The 19,831-nt window shown below is 45.1% G+C and overlaps 1 protein-coding gene across 2 annotated transcripts in view; it reads left to right on the forward strand.

The window, feature by feature from the left end:
- Window positions 1–19,831, forward strand: part of LOC143283544 (netrin-1-like) — a 151,383-nt gene that overhangs the window by 90,428 nt on the left and 41,124 nt on the right. For both annotated transcript variants that reach the window (XM_076589792.1, XM_076589798.1), the window contains exon 3: window positions 19,266–19,454. In XM_076589792.1, the coding sequence (XP_076445907.1) occupies window positions 19,266–19,454 (189 nt within the window). The remainder of the gene's footprint in view (window positions 1–19,265; window positions 19,455–19,831) is intronic.

Below are 19,831 nucleotides of genomic sequence, written 5' to 3' on the forward strand. Positions count from 1 at the left end.
ACACTACTAGGCGTGTGTCAGGTAACAACTAGTCCACCTCCAAGCTTGCACAACAAGTATCTCCCCCTCGACGACACAGGAGACTTGTCAATCGCAGCACCAACTTTCAAGCAAGGAGGAGGAGTAGTAGTAACACGCACTGTGCATGAAAGGACGTAGCGGGGCCGCTGTGTGTTGGGGGGGGGGGGGGGGGGGGCAGATGACGGCAGGATAGGCCAGTCAGCCGTGAAAGCTTCCTGCAGTTTGGGCGACGTTATCGGTCCTCATCATCTCTGGACCTTTATCAACTGGTGTGAAAGTTGTGTGTGTGTATGTTTGTGTGTGTGTGTTTTGGTGGTGGAGTCTTTTGTTGTTGTTATTTTTTTTTGCTTTTGGGGGTGGGGGTGGGGGCTTGGGGGGGGAGGTTGGGGGAAGGGAGTTAGGGTGGTAGTATCTTTGGCTTCTTATCTTCAGGAATTGTTTGTTGATTATCTATTCAAGATGATGATTTTGTAGTTTATCTATTTATTCATTATTCAGTTGTTTGGTTGATTTGTTCACACACAGGCACGCATACATAATGTGCGTGTATGTGTGTGTGTGTGTGTGTGTGTGTGTGTTATCAATAAATTACGTGAATGAATAAAATTATCTACAATCACAAATCACCTCGATTTCTTGCTCTTTTCATTTATCTATTCATTCTACACGTTCATTTGTCTGTTTCTTAGCCTTTTAACATTTTGTTTTATCATATTCCAGAGAACAAAGTGACGGGACTTGTGATGATACTGATCGTACCACAACAATGGACAGCCGTACACTTCTTCAATTTCCAACTAATTGTGCTCATGCCTGAACACCTTACTATTAATTGTTCACATTCTTCAGTGACATGCATGTCGTGCAATGTTGATCAAACACCACCACAGACACGCGATTGCAGGCAGTGATTGTGATGAGGATGGTGGTGATGTTTATGATATTAATGTGCCACGGCCGCTGTTTCTATCATTGGAATGATCACACATTTATTATATACCAGGATGGAAATCACAATCTTTTTCAAGCGTTACATTTCATCAGCTAGTATAGATTAAGAAAAAGTATTTGCACTATGATGAACTCACATCGCAAATACCGCGTAGGAAGCCATCACCACGAGAAAAGCGCAAAAGATTCCGTCTGCAAATCTCCCGACCCACCTATACTATACTACCCCCTCCTCACCCACACATCCGAACCCACCTTTTTCTTTCCTTAATTCTCTCCCTTCCTCCCTTCCTTCCTTTCCTCCCTTCCCTCCTTCTCCTCCTCCACCCCCCTCCCTGTTTCTCTCTCATTGCTCTACACAGGAACCTGACCTCACTGTCTTGCTGGCTTCCAGGCAAATCCCTGTGAACTCAAGCATCCCCCCCTCTGAAGACTGAATCACATAACCACTTGTTTCCACTGCCAAGCTTTGCTCTTACACATACCCCCCACCCCCGCCCCCCGCCCCCCGCCACCCCCACCCACCCCACCCCCCTCAAAAAATAAGTAACTCCCCGTCCTTCCCTCTACCTCCCCCCTCCACATCCCGCCCCCTCCCCACCCGCCCTCCCGCCGACTTAATCCGGTTATCTGGTAGACTGTTTCACCGACACCGTCCCAGGTCGTGCTTTGTTGGACGATCAGTGATGTCAGTCATGGCATATATCTGCAACAAGTGGATTTTTTTTTTTCTTCGTTGCGTAGAAGCAAAGACCTTATAATAAGGGGTCTTTCAGTGGCAGAAGCACGGGATGACAGACGAACGGACGGACGGAAGGGCGACGGTTCAGTAAATTGCAAGTTTCACACACACACACACGCACACACACACACACGCACAGACACACACACACACACACACACACACACACACACACACACACACACACACACACACACACACACACACGCACACACACACACACGCACGCACACACACACACGCACACACACACACACACACACACACACACACACACACACACACACGCACACACGCACGCACGCACGCACGTACACACAGAGAAATACAGGGGTGGGAGGGAAGAAAAGGATTGTCATGAAAAAGCGACGCGAGAGGGGAGGGAACCCGTGGCAGCCGTACCCCTCCTAACCCCACCTCACACCCCGGGGTGTCCGACTACCCGAGACCTGTGTCGCCAAGGCTGCCATTCAGCGGGCCGACAGCTCTGAAAATCTCCGCTCCTGAGTTCCTTCTTCAATCCCTTCACTTGTTTGCGGTTGTGGCTGTCCTCTTCTTGTTTCTTCTTCTTTCATCTTTCTTGCCTTCCTTCCCCGCTTTATTTTCCTTCTTTTCTCTCTCTCTCTTTCTCTGTCTCCTCCTCCTCCTCCTCCTCCTCCTCTTCTTCTTCTTCTTTTTAGCTACACTCCAGATATTGGATATTTCTTGTTTACAATTGAAATGAAGAGCGCATGCTGTCGAGTCAGTCGCTTTTGCGGAAAATACCTTCACCTCAAAATACAACAGGAGGATCAGTCATGTTTTGGGAGGTGTGTGTGTGGGGGGGGGGAGGGGTAGTGGGGGTCGAGTGGGCACGGGGGCTGTTGGGGGTTATGGGGACGTGTCTGTCAATCATCACCAGATGACTTGGAGCCACGACACAAGAGCTGTCTGCCCCTCAATCCACCACCCTCCTCTCTCTCTCTCTCTCTCTCTCTCTTTCTCTCTTTCTCTCTCTCCCTTCCTTTCTTTCTCTCTTATTAACCTCTTGTAGTCCATGTTTAAACATCTAGGTCTGATTGTAGTTAAACAATTAATTAATTAATTAATTAATTAATTAATTAAGTCGGGAGTCAGTATGACGTGGCAGTACTTTTCCACATTCACACCTCTCCTGTACGTTTCCCATTCTTTTCATTTTCCCTTTTTTTTTCCCTTGTACGTTGTCTTGTCTTTTCCTTTCCCAGTCTGCCTGGCACCCTGCCTTGTCTGTCTCGACTGGCCCGTCTGGTGGTCTTCTGCCTGGCGGGGCCTGAAGAATGGACTGCTTGTGGCGCCATGTCGACACCAACAAATTGTACATAATGCACGTGGGCCTCTGATGTCACACGCTTCGCTCCGCCCACAACACTACTGCAATAACTTGAGGGCATAAAAACGAAGAGGGGAAAAAACAAAAAACAAACAAGGGACAGTTTCTTCATGATGAACCACTGGTGAGAAGGAGAAGGAGGATGAGGAGGAAGGCAACAAAGCAGGGGTGGTTGAGGTGGAGGAAGAGCTTGTTTCACGTTCAGTTTGGTTCGGACCTATCATTATGACTGTAGTGTCTTCGAAGGCGTGGGGTGCCCAGACAATAAGAGGCCTTGCCCTCATTACAAAGAACTTGCTGGCGTCCTACGTAAAGTATTGTATCACGTTTTGTCATCTGCCGGACTGTAGGAGGAGGAGGAGGAAGGGGTGGAGGTCTGTCATTGAGGTCTGGTCAGTTCTGACCATTCCTTTGACCTTGGTGTTGTTAAACTGTCTGGGATTTACCTTGAGTGAGCGGAGCCCGGCTGTTAAAGTATTTACGGCACACCAGAGGGCCTGTACAAGTGGAAGGGATCGTTTAATGGACCTTACCCAAGCATGTCAGCGGGAAAAGAGTCATGCAAGTCGGTACAATGTTGTGCAACGAAAGACGTTGAGATATGTATACCTTGCAGAGCGCAGATACTGGTCATTAGAATAAAGAGATGGTGGACGGTTCGATGTTCACAGGACAAAGTTTATTTTGATATCGGAAGTTAATTATTAACATTGGTCATTACTTTGAAAGTTTTCGATGTGTGAGAAAAGAACTGATTCAACAAATGTTGTCCTAGTTGTCATACAGTCGATTCATCCTGTACTGCGAATAAAGCATTTCTGTCATTCTCTCTTTTTCTGTCTCTCTCTATGTATGTATATATATATATGTGTGTGTGTGTGTGTGTGTGTGTGTGTGTGTGTGTGTTTATCGCTCTCTGTCTCTCCATTCCCCCACCCTCTCTCATTCTCTCCCTCCCTTACCGCTCCCTCTTTCTCTTTATGTATACTGGGATGTCATGAACACGAAATTATATGATTTTCTATCAAGAATCGTTGACGTTAGGATGAAAGTTGATATATACCCCCCTCCCCACACCCCCACGAAGGGAACAGATATTTTGTGGAATAAATAACGTCTATCAAAACAGAGTTCTCTTTTCAAGCACACTACCGTTGAAGTTTGTTTCTGATTGTCTGTTTTCGTGTTTGCCATCGATGGAAATCTTACTTGCAAGTGTGTACTGTGCAAGTACGGATATTTTACAAAAAATAATAGTGACTTTGGGAAAATGATATGCATTGGTTTCAGAGCCATATTGTCGATAAGACCAGCCAGAAGTTGTTTTTGAACTATTCTAAACGGCTTGACCTTTCCTTGCGCTGCATGATCACTGCAGAAAATTTTTCACACGGCAAATTTCTCTGTGCGAAAAAAATCGGGTTGTTCTAACCAGTCATACTACTGTGTCTCTCAGACTTGGTTTCCAGCCTGTTTGTCTCTGTCGACCAACGTGGATTTTTTTTTTTTTTTTTCAAAGACTTGTGGACAGGTACGACTCTGCTATATGTTGTGGGGTTGGGTTTGTTTTTTTTTTACGTCCACTAACGATGCTACGTATGTGATCTCGATATTCATCGTTCCGTGCGAAAAGACTGACCAGCATGCAGAGTTTGAGAGAGAAAACTGGCTGCAGTTTGATCAACCACGACCATGTCGTTTACTGGCTTCCGATGAGAACGCGTTTATATCTGGGCCACCACTCCACGAGAATGATATTAACGGTGACGAGAGTTCAATTAGTTTGGTTTCTCAAGGAGGCGTCACTGCATTCGGACGATTCCATACACGCGACACTACAACTGCTAAGCAGATGTCCGAGGTCATGAGAATAATGTTAATCTTTCATAATCATTACCAACCTCATCGTTCTCATCATCAGCCTCGTCGTCGTTGCCGTTGTCATCGTCTTTGGTATCCAGACTCAATGGAAGAAGAAAAAGAAGAAAAAAAGAAAGAAAAAAACCCTGAAAGAATCGGGTTTCTAATGGCTTGACTGTTTTATTCCCAACACACCCCGCAGCCTCCGCCCATTCATCATCGTCATTATTGCTGATTCGCGAACCTCACCGCGCGAGAAACAAACTGGCGTGAAAGGCGAGCATGAAAGGCCCCCCACCACCACCCCGCGGGCGGATAGAACGCATAAACACAACATGTCCACCCACCCCGCCCTCCCCCCGACCACCCGAGCTTCTGTTGGGTGTGGAGGTCTCTGAATAGAGTCCACAGCCGTACACCCCCCTACACACACACACACACACACACACACACACCCTCCTCCAGGGCTGGCTGGCCCACGGGTACAGCAGTAGGAGACAACACTGTGACTCGCCAGCATCTCAGGACTGAACCCAAAGGTTAAGTGGGGCTACCCGTACCCACCCTGCTACAAAGCAAGTCACTGACTGACGGTTTGGATGAATAGGACTGGCAGGGGAACTGAAAGAGAGGGGGTGGGGGGGGGGTAGAGATGGCTGGGGGCGGGGGGGGAGGCGGAAGGGAGTGATGGTAGGAAAAGGGTCTGAATGTGAGGGAAGGAGGGATGTTTGCGGGGTGTTTTGAAAGGCAGTGGGGGTACTTTGAGACATCTTGCAATTTCATGTGTGTCACCCCCTTTTAGTAAACTAGTGTCGGTGAGCTATGGGTGTCTGTTGCTCGATATGAATCTGTCTGTCTTTCTTGTTTTCTTTAAAACTTAGCCTTGATAAACTAAGAATGGCAAATCAGAGTGCAGAAGAAGGCAAATCCTATTCCTCCACTATAATTGTACACATTAACATCTCTTCTGACGGAAAAGAAAGTAGACAATCATTTGTGTTACATTATCAAACTCGAACATGTTTTATCGTGATAGTTATGAACAATCACTTTACTTACTTTATCAGATCAGGAAGGTTGTGAAGTGGTGAGATATGTTTTGGCGATTTGGAATGATAAAACACGTCCAGAGTTGACTGACCGCACAACAACTGTAATTCCTTTCTGATTGTGGATACAAATAACAGAATTGTCACATGCCCAGGATTAAAGGGTGAAAGGGGTGAAATTTCCGGGGGCCGAGGGGTGGGGGGACGTGGGGTGGGGGGGGGAGAGAAGGTGCAAACTTCCATGGCAAATGTGCCTGCGAACCCCACCCCACCCCACCCCCCTTTCGTTCACCTACTCCGTCCTCTCCCTTTATATGTATTAACGTTTTTCAGTTAGAGGGAATTGGGGGTGGGTGGGGGACATTTTTTATGTCAGTTTGGAGGCAGTTGGGTGGGGGGCATTGAATGGGGGGGGGGGAGGGGTGAGGATTAGAGGGAAGGAGGAAGAGGGGGAAGGGTGTCTTTGACGGACTAAAGGGTGTGTGTGTGGGGGGAGGGGGGGGGGGGACTCACGGGGAATGTTTTTGTCACCCTGTCAAACGGGCTGACGCCTGTCACCTCGCCTTTGTGGCTTTGTAAACAGCGTTCAGCTTGGAGCCAGCAGTGTGGCGTGGGTATATGTATGTATGTATGTATGTATGTATATGTGTATATATTGCTTGTGGCTTCGGGGTTGGGGTGTGTGTGGGGGAGGGGAGAGGTGTTATTTTCTGTCTGTCTGTAAGTATGTCTGTCTCAGTGTCAAGTGTCTGTCTCAGAGAAAGAGAGAGAGAGAGACGTGTGTGTGAGTGTGTGTGCTTGTGTGTGTGTGTGTGCTTGTGTGTTTGTGTGTGTGCTTGTGTGTTTGTGTGTGAGTGTGTGTGTGTGTGGGGGGGGGGGGGGTTGTGTTGTGTGTTGCGTTTCTTTCTGTCCAAGTGGATGCTCGTGTTTTTGTGTTGCTGTTGTGTTTTTTTGTTTGTTTTTTTAAAGAGACATATTGAGTGTAAGAGAGAGGTCCTTGCCAAATCACAACAGTGATAATTTCTCTTTGGCTCTTCAATGAGATGCTTCTCTCTAGTCAGCAGCCAGAAAGAAGCAAGTAGCAAACCCGACCTGTATATTTATAGGCCTCTGTGTGTGTGTGTGTGTGTGTGTGTGTGTGTGTGACGAGATAAGGAGGTGAGCGAAATCACACAGGTGTGTCTGTCGTCACTTTCTGACACCTTGCCACAGACATGGCGCCTACAGTGTCATGGTTTTTGTTCTCCTTAGTCTTTGATTCTTCTTCTTCTTTTTCTTTTTCTTTTTTTTTACTTCTTTTTTGTAGTGTGTGTTTACGTGTGTGAGAAAGAATATATATGTATGTATTTGTGTGTGTGTGTGTGTGTGTGTGTGTGTGTGTGTGTGTGTGTGTATGCGCGCACGTGCGCCTTTGCGTGTGTTTGTGTTTATGCGTGGTGTGTGTTTGTGTTTATGTGCCTGCATGTGGTGCGTGCGTGTGTATGTGTTTATGTGTGTTTGTGTGTGTGTGTGTGTGTGTGTGTGTGTGTGTGTGTGTGTGCGCGCGCTCCAGCATGAGGTGTGCCTGTAGGTGTGGAGGGGGTGGTGAGGGTGGATGGGGGTGGCGCGCGTGCGATTTTTCACCTGCTTAGTTCTGTTAACGGTACCATTCATTCAAGTGCTTCCCGCAGACAGTAATTAAAAAAACAGATGACCCTGCGCGCTCTCTGCCTCAGTGTCAGAGCCAGTATGCTGGTGTGGTTTGCATCAACTCAACACGTCGTCTGCTAGCATCGATGGCGGCTGCCTGCAAGTGTGTATGTATGTGCGCGCACACGCGCTCGCGGGAGTTAAAGAGAGAGAGAGAGAGAGAGAGAGTTCGCAGACGTATCAACTGTACAAACCTGCTATTGCCATCATTACTCATGGTTGGTTTTTGTTGTGTTGGGTTTTTTTTTTTTGGTTTTTTGTTGTTGTTGTTGTTGTTGTTGTTGTTTTTTTTGGGGGGGTTGTTTCTTTTGTTTGTATGTTTGTTTGTTTGTTTTTTTAAGTGTGTTTTGTTGTTGTTTTTGGTAGAAAATTTCTCGGTGACTTTCTCACGTGCATACATTGGAATGATATATATATATGGCTGAAATGACGGCTTTTGGAGATGTGATTGAGGTAGTTGTTTGTTTGTTTGTTGTTGTTTAGTAAAAATGACGTTGGATGTTGGCCTTTTAATCAGAACATAACTTTGTTGAACGACTGCGTAACAGTTACCATTGACATATTTTGCTTTGTGTTCCGTAAAGTGATTTACCTATGATGATTTTGTGTGTGTGATTGAATATTCGAGTAAAGTATTTAACAACAAAGAAAAAAGAACAAACTCAGAGCGAGCGCAACGTCAGTTAGCTACCAATCAAACTGCGTCCGGTTCAATCAGTGACAAGAGCAGAGCACCCTGTTGTCAGTTAGGTTGTTGCAGACGATCGGAGAAACTGGCGAAATGTCAGAATGATACTTAATTTGCTGTCGCTGGGCTGGTTTTTACTGGATTATCCACAGTGTAGCAGTAAGTTGTGTGTGTGTGTTTTGGGGGAAATGGGAGGGGGTGATAGTTATTAACGTTTCTATGGCCATGCCTGTTGTATTCTTTTTTCTTCTTCTTCTTCTGTTTTCCTTGCGAAGTTTTACGAAATTAGTAACTCTCTCTCTCTCTCTCTCTCTCTCTCTCTCTCTCTCTCTCTCTCTCTCTCTCTCTCTCTCTGTGTGTGTGTGTGTGTGTGTGTGTGTGTGTGTGTGTGTGTGTGTTTATGAACTTACTTTCCAAGCATTCGTTGTTGGTCTACCTATTATGATGATATTCAAATTTCTGATAGTTCATGAGCTATTTTCAAATTTCAATTTAGATAGTTGGTAACAGTTTGTAACCGCTATACTGTTTGGCATACTGGATGAAATTTTCACTCCTCATGGGGTATATGAACTGTCAACAAGAGAACGTAATCGCTAGGGCGCACAAGAAAACAATCAACCCCATCGTCCTCCACTTCCAAATCAAAATAAAAACGCAACACTATCACAAAGTCAACGTCCCTGGAAATGATTAAAACATCCGAACCTTCAACTTAACACCCTCGCTCCGACCTCTCGCACCTCCTCCAAAATGTCAACGATATGTATTCCGGAGGAAAAACGTATGGCTTCGTTTTCCACTCTACAGCCTAAGATAGTAGACCTGTGAGTCGCTTGAGGAGCTTATTCTGGCACTCTGCAGCGGCAAATCTGTCGGCAGGGTTTTAGGCTGAGGTGTTGAGTGTATCTGTCACGTGTAGTTAGATGTGCTAGAGAGCTGCCGTTCCACTCTGACGGTTGTTTCCGTATCTGGGTTAATTTTTGTTAATGGCAGTTTGACAGACGTTGGGGTGGAAGGAAAGATATCTGTATTTCATTCAGGTGTTTGGTTGTGTGTATGTGGTGGGTTGTGTGTGTGTGTGTGTGTGTGTGTGTGTGTGTGTGTGTGTGTGTGTGTGTGTGTTGGAGGTGGTGGCGGTGGTATTTATTTATCGTGTTTCTTTGTGTCTGTTTTTGTTTGTTTCTTTGTTGTTGTTGTGAGTCTGTCTGTTTCTCTCTCACATATATTCACCCGTATATTTTTTTCTGTCTTTTCTTTTTTTTCTCTCTCTCTTTCTTCCATTTCTCTGTATGTAACACTCACAACAAACACGAATGCACACACACACACACACACACACACACACACACACACACACACACACACACACACACACACACACACACACTCCAGGACCGTACAGCAGCACTAACTTTGTGATCATAGGAACGGCATCCATACTATGCCTTCCAGGTTTCCTCTGCCAAGGTATCAAGTAAAACATAACATAAAAACTCACAACGCTCCATTCTTTACCCACATGACATGAGCAGAGAATGAGTGCCAAAGCGTTGTGTGTGTATGTGTGCGTGCGTGTGTATGTGTGTGTGCGTGCATGTGTATGTGTGTGAGCGCGCGCGCGCGCGCGTGTGTGTGTGTGTGTGTGTATGTGTGTACGCCGGCGCAATCGTTCGCACGTGTGTGTCTCTGTTTGTGCACGTACTGAGTACATACCAGTATAAATGTGTATCAAAACATAAGTACATTCATTGGCACTGTGGATTTGGTGGAATTGTGAACAATTAGAAAACAAAAACAATAGCACTTAGCTGATCCTAAATACAGCAAAATATTTCTGATGATATTGGCTTTCTTGCCTTAATTAATGGAAGAATGAGTAAATCCACCAGAAGAGGAAAGCAAAGCCACAGTGCTCTCATTATTTTCATTTTAGTAGCAACGCTATGATAGAGAAAGACCCGCGCCAACCGTGCTTCTGTGTGTGTGTGTGTGTGTGTGTGTGTGTGTGTGTGTGTGTGTGTGTGTGTGCGTACGTGCGTGCGTGCGTGCCTCTATTAGTGTGTGTGTGTGTGTGTGTGTGTGTGTGTGTGTGTATCAACTCTAAACAACCCCTTCAGCCATGGATGGCCCGCAACATTATCCCACACAAGAAAGGACCCCGGACATAAATCCGACACCCGATCCACACTTTTCGTGTAGACGGGGGCTGATTCCGTTTCAGTGACACCCTTCTGTAACGATCCGAGGCATGCAGATAGCCTCCAAGTCGTTTGTAGTGTCCTTGTTGTACATAACACGTCGTTTGTAGTATGCTTGGTAGTTCTCCGAGCCATACAGATAGTTCTCCTGTACTGTGCTTATTGTACAAACACGTTTCTGTTGTTTCTTCGCTCTCCGTGTTTTGGAAGTGTCAGGTCCTTTTAGTTGAGGAGAAAACTTTCGTTTTTTCCGGACTAGGATCAGTATGCATGTAGTGAACTTAGTGGCGCTAATTTTGACAAACGTTAACCAGTTTTCTGAAGTCCACGCTGTTCCACTGATTTAGGAAAATTCTTAATGTTATAACAAACTTAGCGCTCTTAATATCGCTCACGCAACCCAAACCAGTAGCGATCCGAACAATTTCTAACACTGGTGTGGTTGTTTGGTTTAAAACAATGTATTTTCATTGCTAAAAAAAATACTAACATCACCAAACATTTAGATTTCATGAGGCGTTAACAAATCAAGCTTAAAGCTTATGATGTCTGTGTTCAAAGAATGTTCTCTAAATCAAATACTTTTTTTTTAAAACAGTAATATCATTAGGTCCGTTTTTCCGACTCATTCTGGTTGCTAGTCCACCTTTGATTTAATTGCAAATTCCTGTTTCCCACCATCCAGGCTTTGGTCGGTCCGTGTTACGAAAAAAAAATAAAATCCACCTTTGTGAACTTAGGGTGTGTCGCAGAGAATAATTAATATATCTCCTGCCTTCTTTGACTCAACAGTTACTTGTCAAAGAAAGCGGTACGACAATTGCAGTGTTGGTACATCGACCTGTGCACAAATTCAGTCTTTTGTTCGATGTAATTTTGTATTCTGGAGATTCACTCCAGGCCGTTGTCTTTTCACGTTAAAAACACTACTAATTATGCTTCACTTGTTCTCAGTCATGAAATAATATTGAGCATTGCCAAAACGCGAAATCGAGTGTGTGTGCGTGCGTGTATGTGTGTGTGTGTGTGTGTGTGTGCGTGCGTGCGCGCGCGCGTGTGTGTGTTTGTGTGTGTACGTGAGTGCGTGTTTGGGGATGGTGGGGTGAGCCACCCGGCAAATATACACAAAGAAACAAGTAGACTGTTGCACCCTCCACCCCCCACGTGCACTTACACACACACACACACACACACACACACACACACACACACACACACACACACACACACACACACACACACGCACGCACACACGCACACACACACACACACACACATACAGACACACACACACACACATCGCGCGTGCACACGTACAGCTGACGATGCAGCTTATTTTGATCAGTGAGTCACTTCGGTTTGCGGTGTGTTTGAAGTGGTGTGGCAGGGTGCTGTTTTGACATCACAGTCAGTGTTCTGACACTGCCAAGACTCCCTGACATACCTCATCACCCCATCACCTCACTCTGTCTATCTGTCTGTTTGTCTGTCTGTCTCCCCCTCTCTCTCTCTGTCTGTCTGTCTCTGTGTCTCTCTGCCCCTCTCACTCCCTCTCTCTCTTTCTCTCACCCTCTCGTTCTTTCACTCTCTTTTTTCTCTGTATATTTGCAGAGAGGGGAACTGATAGGCAAAGAGATGTTGACAGACAAATTTCTCTCCCCCCCTCCCCCCCCCCCCCTCTCTCTCTCTCTCTCTCTCTCTCTCTCTCAGTTCGTTTATTATAATGGTTTGTTATAAATTGAAAGTATGTTGATGCATTCACCTATGTCAAAAGGACCTCATGGCCAATGACATTAAAGTGTCAAAGCGTCTCTCTCTCTCTCTCTCTCTCTCTCTCTCTCTCTCTCTCTCTCTGTATTGTGTAGTGTAGACCCTGTTTCAGGGCGGGGACTGGATGAAAAAAAGCGCGCCAGTGCTTATTTATTTCCCTCGAAAATAAAGAATTTGTCTTGTCTCTCTCTCGCTCTCGCTCTTGTTATAACAGAGAAGTGTGCTCAACATGCTGACCTGTATACCCAGTCTTATCTCAGGCAACAGATCTTCACTGACGAGCGTATTCGTCAACAGCAGTCAAAATGTTAAAACTGAAGGGGTTATCGAAACTAGGATCACCATGACAGCATGACATGAAGAGTCACGAAATTTTTGTTTTCTTCATTATGTTATGTCTGGTAGTGCCCCCCTTCCCCCATGCCTCCTCTCCTTCCCATTAGAATACTCGCAGAGCAGTTATCATGTATTGGGTAATGATTTGTTTAGAAATCACCCTCAGTATCAACATTATAATAATAGCCAATGTTGAGGTCTCATTAACCAGCGGCCAGACTGCACAAGCTTGTGCAGAATGCACAAGAAATAAGGAATCATTATCATCAATATCATCATCATCATCATCATCACTACCATCATCAGTAGCATTATCATCACCATCATACATATAATCATAACAGAATGGAATTATTTTTGCTGTCAGGGAGATTCGTTCGCTCACACACACACACACACACACACACACACACACACACACACACACACACACACACACACACACACACACACGCACACACACACACACTTTCGTACCTACGAAGTGTGCAGTGAATACGAGTGGGTATCACCGTATCAGGAGGATGTCTTTCCTTATTCGTCCCTGTCCCACAGACCTTCATTTCTCAAGTGTCCGTGCTATGCAGTGCATGCATGTATCATGTCCTCAGTCTGCCTGGATCTTCTTTGTCTCTTGTCTGTCTGTCCGTCTGTCTGTCTGTCTGTCTGTCTCTCTCTCTCTCTCTCTCTCTCTCTCTCTCTCTCTCTCTCTCTCTCTCTCTCTCGTTCTCACTTTCTGTCCTACAGTATTTTTAGCAGATGTTCCCAATCGTGTGTGCATGTTTCTGTCTATATATCTGTCTGTTCCTCTCCGTCTGTCTGCCTCTTTGTCTGTCTATCTGTCTCTTTGTCTGTCTGTCTGTCTATCTCTGTCTCTGTCTTTCTCTCTCCATCCCCCTTCTAGCTTTTCTCTGTCACTCTGTCCCCGTCTGTCTGTATTTACCAGTTTTGCCTGCATCTCCCCCCCCCCCCCACACCCATCTCTGTCTCTCCCACTCTTTCCCCCTCCCTCCATCTCTCCCTCCCACTCCCCACTCCCCTCAGTTTTTTTCTTCTTCTTTCCTCCCTTCTCTCCATCTCCCTCTCCTTCACTTCTCTCATCCCTAACTCTTCCTCTCAGTGATACCTGTATATATAGCAAGATCAGTTACCAACGGGGTCTGCTCAGTTTTCTGCGCACATTCGGTTTGTCACGCAGTATGAAGACTGGCACGACCTTCAAGTGTTTACAGCTACCCAGGACCCGAAGTACATGGTCTTTATTACCACTGTGCGGAACACAGTGTGGTGTTTAAATCAACCGTCGGTCATAAGAAGATGATTATCAGTTCTGATTTAGTTGGCATATGTTGTGATTCATGGCGAGTTTGATGTCATTCCATCGTTGTTTGATGTTTTGTCTGTTTCTGTCTGTTTTGTTCTCTATCTGTCTTCTGTCTGTCTGTCTGTCTGTCTCTATCTCTCTCTGTGGATATATACATATAATATATATATGTATATGTATATATATATATATATATATATATGTGTGTGTGTGTGTGTGTGTGTGTGTGTGTGTGTGAATGAATAGAATACTTTTATTATCATAAAACCTTAAAGTTTATAAGACACAATGAAACATAAACATGAGCATATTAAGAAGAGAAACATTCATGAACAAATTTCGCCAGCCTTGGCTGTATTTCTCTGTCTCTGTCTGTGTGTGTGTGTGTGTGTGTGTGTGTGTGTGTGTGTGTGTGTGTGTGTGTGTGTGTGTGTCTGTGGATATATACATATAATAGGCTGTGTGTGTGGTGTGTGTGTGTGTGTGTGTGTGTGTGTGTGTGTGTGTGTGTGTGTTTCCAGTACCTTTCTCTCTTTTTCTCCGTCTCTCCCTCCGCCCTCCCTCATTTCAATCTCCTCTCTCTCATTATGTTAATGTGTGTGCGTATGTCCGTGTTTGTGTATCCTTGCACTCAAAACCAGTCAATTCAAGCATGATGTTAATACCACTACTCGCAATTTGTACAATCCAATAGCTTACAACCGTACTTTAGTACTTGGAGAAAAAAAAATTAACAAAAACGACCCGACAAGTTAGTGTCTACCAGCCAGGGAACCCGTAAATGTCCGAGGGATTTGTAACCTGGACTCCAGGCGTGTGATGGGCTGTGAAGGGCGGATTAGGTGGAGCGAAGATAAGCCTGGGTTACTGCAAGCTGTAAGCCTGCCTCACCGCTACAGACCTGTCAGTATCATAAACCGCTGAATTGTCGCCGCCGCCAAGTTGTCGCCGGCGACAGGTTGGTGGAACTCAGTCAGTTAATTAACCACTGAAGTTGTCGTCGGCGACAAAATTTAGTTTACGGACAGTTTAGCTGGTAAGGTATCTGTAGCGTGTGTATAGATTAATTTTTTGTCCTAACGCAGTGACTCCTTCGTGAGTGACTGAGCTAAAGTGAATTGTCAGAGATCCGTGATGCAGACACCTTTCGACGACAAACATGAGGTGTTTTCTGCTCCGGTGAGTCATGATTTGGACAACCTTTTAATTAAAGTGATAATTGCAACAGGCGAAAGACTCATCATCATCGTCGTCGTCGTCGTCATCTTGTTGTCGTCGTCGTCATCTTCACAAGCATCATCATTGTCGTTGTTCTCAACATGATAAACATAGCAATAACAGCGACAGTTCGGCGGTCACTATAGTAACCACTGACACGTAGTCGGTACGCTGATTTCACGTTGATCGACAATGTGGCGGAGCCCTCTTTACCGACGTATTTTTGCTGGCGACAAGTTTGTTTCAAAAATGATATAATATGTTTTTTTTTAATTATGATATTGCTTTAACCTTTGACGACGTTAATTTAACGAACCTCTATTAACCGACGTTTGGTCGCTAGCGACAATTTGGCGGAGGCGACAATTCAGCGGCTAACACCCGTGAACCGGTGTCGGCTACAGCCGCTACGAGCCTCCAGAGGTGTTTTACATCTTGTCGGGGCACTCGTCGGAGCGAGCTCTCGGGTTGCACAGCCATTTTGGCGATCTTTTTAATAGTGTGTCCCTGTCTTGTGTCTCGTGTGAATCTGGTTGTCTGTGTGATCGTCTGTGTATTTGAGTGTCTCTGTCTTTTTGCTTGTCTCTCGATATCTCTGTCTGTGCCTGTCTGTCTGTTGTCTCTCTGCCTACCTATCTGTATGTCTGTCTGTCTCGTTCTGTCGCTCTCTCTCACGCACACACACACACACTTACTCAAATACACATGTACACGCACGTACGCGCACACATGCATACACACATAAGATCATGTACGCATCATCATCCTTATCATCATCATCATCATCATGGATGGAAATCCTTCGTTGACGACGAAAACGTTATTATCGCCAAAAGTATCATTTCTGTCTGAAAAGGAGGGTTGGAAGGGAGGAAGAGAAACACACACACACACACACACACACACACACACGCTCGCTTGCTCGCTCGCTCACTCGCTCACTCACTCACTCACTCACTCACTCACTCACTCACTCACACACACACACACACACACACACACACACACACACACACACACACACACACACACACACACACACACACACACACACACACACACACACACACACTGCGCACCTGTATGTAAAAATACATTACTGACCTTCAGCCTTGTTCAAGCTGTGCCAAAAACGCCATTAAATACCTTTATCAAGACACATAGTTTTGCATCTCCCCATCCCCTGCCTCCCCCACTACCGCCGCTTGCAGATGTCTGAGAAATGTTGGATGGTGGGAAAATTGGGATTAACTGAAGAGAAGCTGCCTGCTAATGTGTATATGCCCCCCTCTACCTCTGTCACTGTATCTGTCTGTCTGTCTGTCTATCTCTGTTTCTGTTCGTATATATAATTCTGTCTGTCTGTCTGTGTGTCTGTCTGACTCTCTTTCTGTCTGTCTGTCTCTCTTTCTGTCTGTCTGCCTGCTGTCTTTCTGTATGCTTCTCTGTTTCTTAGTCTGTGTGTCTTTCTCTCCCTCTCTCTCTCTCTCTCACACACACACACTGCGCGCGCGCGCCCGCACACATACACACACACACACACACACACACACACACACACACACACACACGGTTATTCATAACAGATTTTAAGACTGCCGCTGCATTTGCCTTGTATGTCGAGCCAATGTTTCTCCATATACATGATCACCTACCATCACGATCTCGTCAGTGTGATAAACAACATGTGCAAATGATTATCACCGCTAACAAACAGAAAAGGTGCGTATTAAATATCTTATATATAGATACATGATTTCAATGTCCACAAACATGTCCATACCCAAACACATAAGATGACTCCATCAATGCGGATCATTTATCAGAACTGTTCTTTTTTCCCTGTGGCGAAAACTAATTTTCTTTTAACATTCCTGGATTTCGAGCTGGACATAAAACAACCCCAGAAAATATTTCTCATTTGCCACAAACCCCTGTCTTGCAATTTCACATAGTTTTGAGGAAATTCATCCATAAGTTCTCGAGACGTCATATTTTGAACTTTCTTATGGAGCAGTCCGCGTACGTCGACTTTTTTAAGCTGGATTTTCAGCCATCAATATTTTCCCTCGTGGTTGAAGACTTGCATGGAAAAAATTCCCTGGATCCTAATACCGATTCAGATCAGAGCCAAGATCTTCCCAACTGGTCTGAGCTTTTTTGAAACCGACTTCGCTTGGCAACAGTTGGCTGATCTCTCTCTCTCTCTCTCTCTCTCTCTCTCTCGTTGTATTGTGAAGCGCTGACAAATGTGGTTCTTCACTCCTGCAGGAAAAAAGAGAAAATGCAGGAAACTATGTATTTATGTTGCAGTAACTAAACTCACTTCACTGTCACTCTGAAGCGCTGGGTAGTGTTCACTCAAGCAGGGGGGAATCATAGGCAAATGAACCGATTTCGCTTTGTAACAGTGCTTGAACTCACTTTACTGCACGTCATACATTTCTTTTTTCTTTTCTTTTTTAATGGAGGTGGGTTGCTTGGTTAGAACAGTGCTAAGTGGAGAAAAAAAAAGGAGGAAAATGGAGGAAGCGATTAGAGTTCGTAGCAAACTGGCTAAAAGCGCCCACTTCTGGCATCCTCAGCCCTGGCAAGGGATAGGGAGGACCAGGTAATTTGCTGCCGTTGCCAAGCCTTCTCGATGACACGGAGCCTTTTTTATTGGGCAAGGGGCCTGATAAAGCGGACCCTATTTAGATAAGCTCGTGGCTTCGGACGGCGTAGGGTTCTCAGGGTGTGTAAATTGCCTTCTTTTGGTACTCGCTGTCTAATCTGCAGGTGGCCTAACTGCGTGTATACACATCTCCACCACCCCCCACCCCCACCCGGCTTTTTTGTGTCTGGAACTGCTTCTCTGTTTTCCTGTCTCTCTTTCTCTGTCTCTTTCTGTCTCTGTTTCTCTCTGTCTCTCTTTCTCTGTCTCTCTGTCTCTGTCTCTCTCTTTCTGTCTCTGCCTCTCTCTGTTTCTCACTCTGTCTCTCTTTCTGCCTCTGTCTCTCTCTGTCTCTCTGTCTGTCTGCTTCTCTGTATGTCTGTCTGTCTGTCTGTCTGTCTGTCTGTCTCTCTCTCTGTTGTTTCTTTCCTTTCTGAACTAAACTCATTATGTGTTGTAGACAACACAAGAAGCAAACACGCAAACTCCAACTTTCAAATAAAAGAACAAAGAAAAAACAACAACAAACAAACAAAAAAACCCAGCAACATTGGTTTGTATAATACACTGTCAATTTAAAAAGGGATATGTAGCCTACGTTTATTGTGGTTAGCTGTTGACAGACTGCTTCAGAAGGATTCTGTGTTTATTCACTGGTTTGTTTGTTTCTTCGTTGTTTCTGTGTAATCAGTTTTTGTTGTTTGGCATTTAAGCGATTTCAACATATCTGTGTGTTACTTTTGCTTCTTAACGCTAAGTGGGATCACAGCAGAAATTTCCTTATCGTGAAGTATGTTTTTGGTGTGTGTGTGTGTGTGTGTGTGTGTGTGTGTGTGTGTGTGTGTGTGTGTGTGTGTGTGTGTGTGTGTGTGTGTGAAAAACTAGTGATTGTTCATTGTTTTAACGAAAAGTTCACTCAATTTTGATAATTTAGAACAACGTTTCTTTTTTTTTTAACTCTTGCACCTTTATGTTTCAGTTTAAAATTATCTGTTCTTGATTACTTTTGAATGTGCAAGGAGCGGTGCATTAGCCAGCTCGAGGAAAGAAAATGGGTGGAGGCTGAGAATGAGAAAGAATGTTTGTACAATGCTTCTGATGAACACAATTTTGATGAATATCATTTTGGGAGGTTCATGTTCAATTGAATCTTATTCCAAAAACAAAAAACAAAAAACAAAAAAAACAAGATTCATTTTAGTAGATACTTTTGTATCCGCATACTGATATGCCAGTGTCGATTTCAGACAAAAAGTGTAATTGTTTGTCTCTTGACCAAGCGCGACAAAGAAAAATAAATCCTTACCATTGGCTAATCACTCATATTTGTCTTGTGTATGTATATGACACTGTTGACACTTTCACCACTGACTAATGAATATTTCTCTGTGTCTTGTTTCTGTTTCTTGCAGCATGCAACTGCAACCTGCACGCCCGTCGATGCCGGTTCAACCGCGAGCTGTACCAGCTGTCCGGGTACCGGAGTGGCGGGGTGTGCCTGGGGTGCAAGCACAACACTGCGGGCCGCCACTGCCACTACTGCAACGAGGGCTACTACCGGGACGCCAACAAACCCATCACTGACCGCAGGGCTTGCAAAGGTGAGGTCTTCTGGCCCTGTCTGTGTTTCTGTTTTCCTTTTGTTTTCATTGTTTTCTTCACCCCATTTGACACACAGCTGGACCTGGGGGAATCTGGTGAAACGTTCTTCTGTGTGGCACCCCGATAAAGTTTTACTGAGTAACAGGAGAAGAATAAGAAGAAGGACGAGGAGAAGGACGAGGAGGATGAAGAAGATGTTCAGTTCAGTTCAGTTCAGGTCAGTTACACAAGGAGGCATCACTGCGTCCGGACAAATCCGTGTACGCTACACCACATCTGCAAAGCAGATGCCTTACCAGCAGTGTGACCCAACGTGCTCAGTCAGGCCTTGAGTGAAAATGAAATGGAACAGAAGAAGAAGAAGAAGAAGAAGCTA

Source organism: Babylonia areolata, chromosome 1, assembly GCF_041734735.1.
Source record: "Babylonia areolata isolate BAREFJ2019XMU chromosome 1, ASM4173473v1, whole genome shotgun sequence".
NCBI classification, from domain to species: Eukaryota; Metazoa; Mollusca; class Gastropoda; order Neogastropoda; family Buccinidae; genus Babylonia; species Babylonia areolata.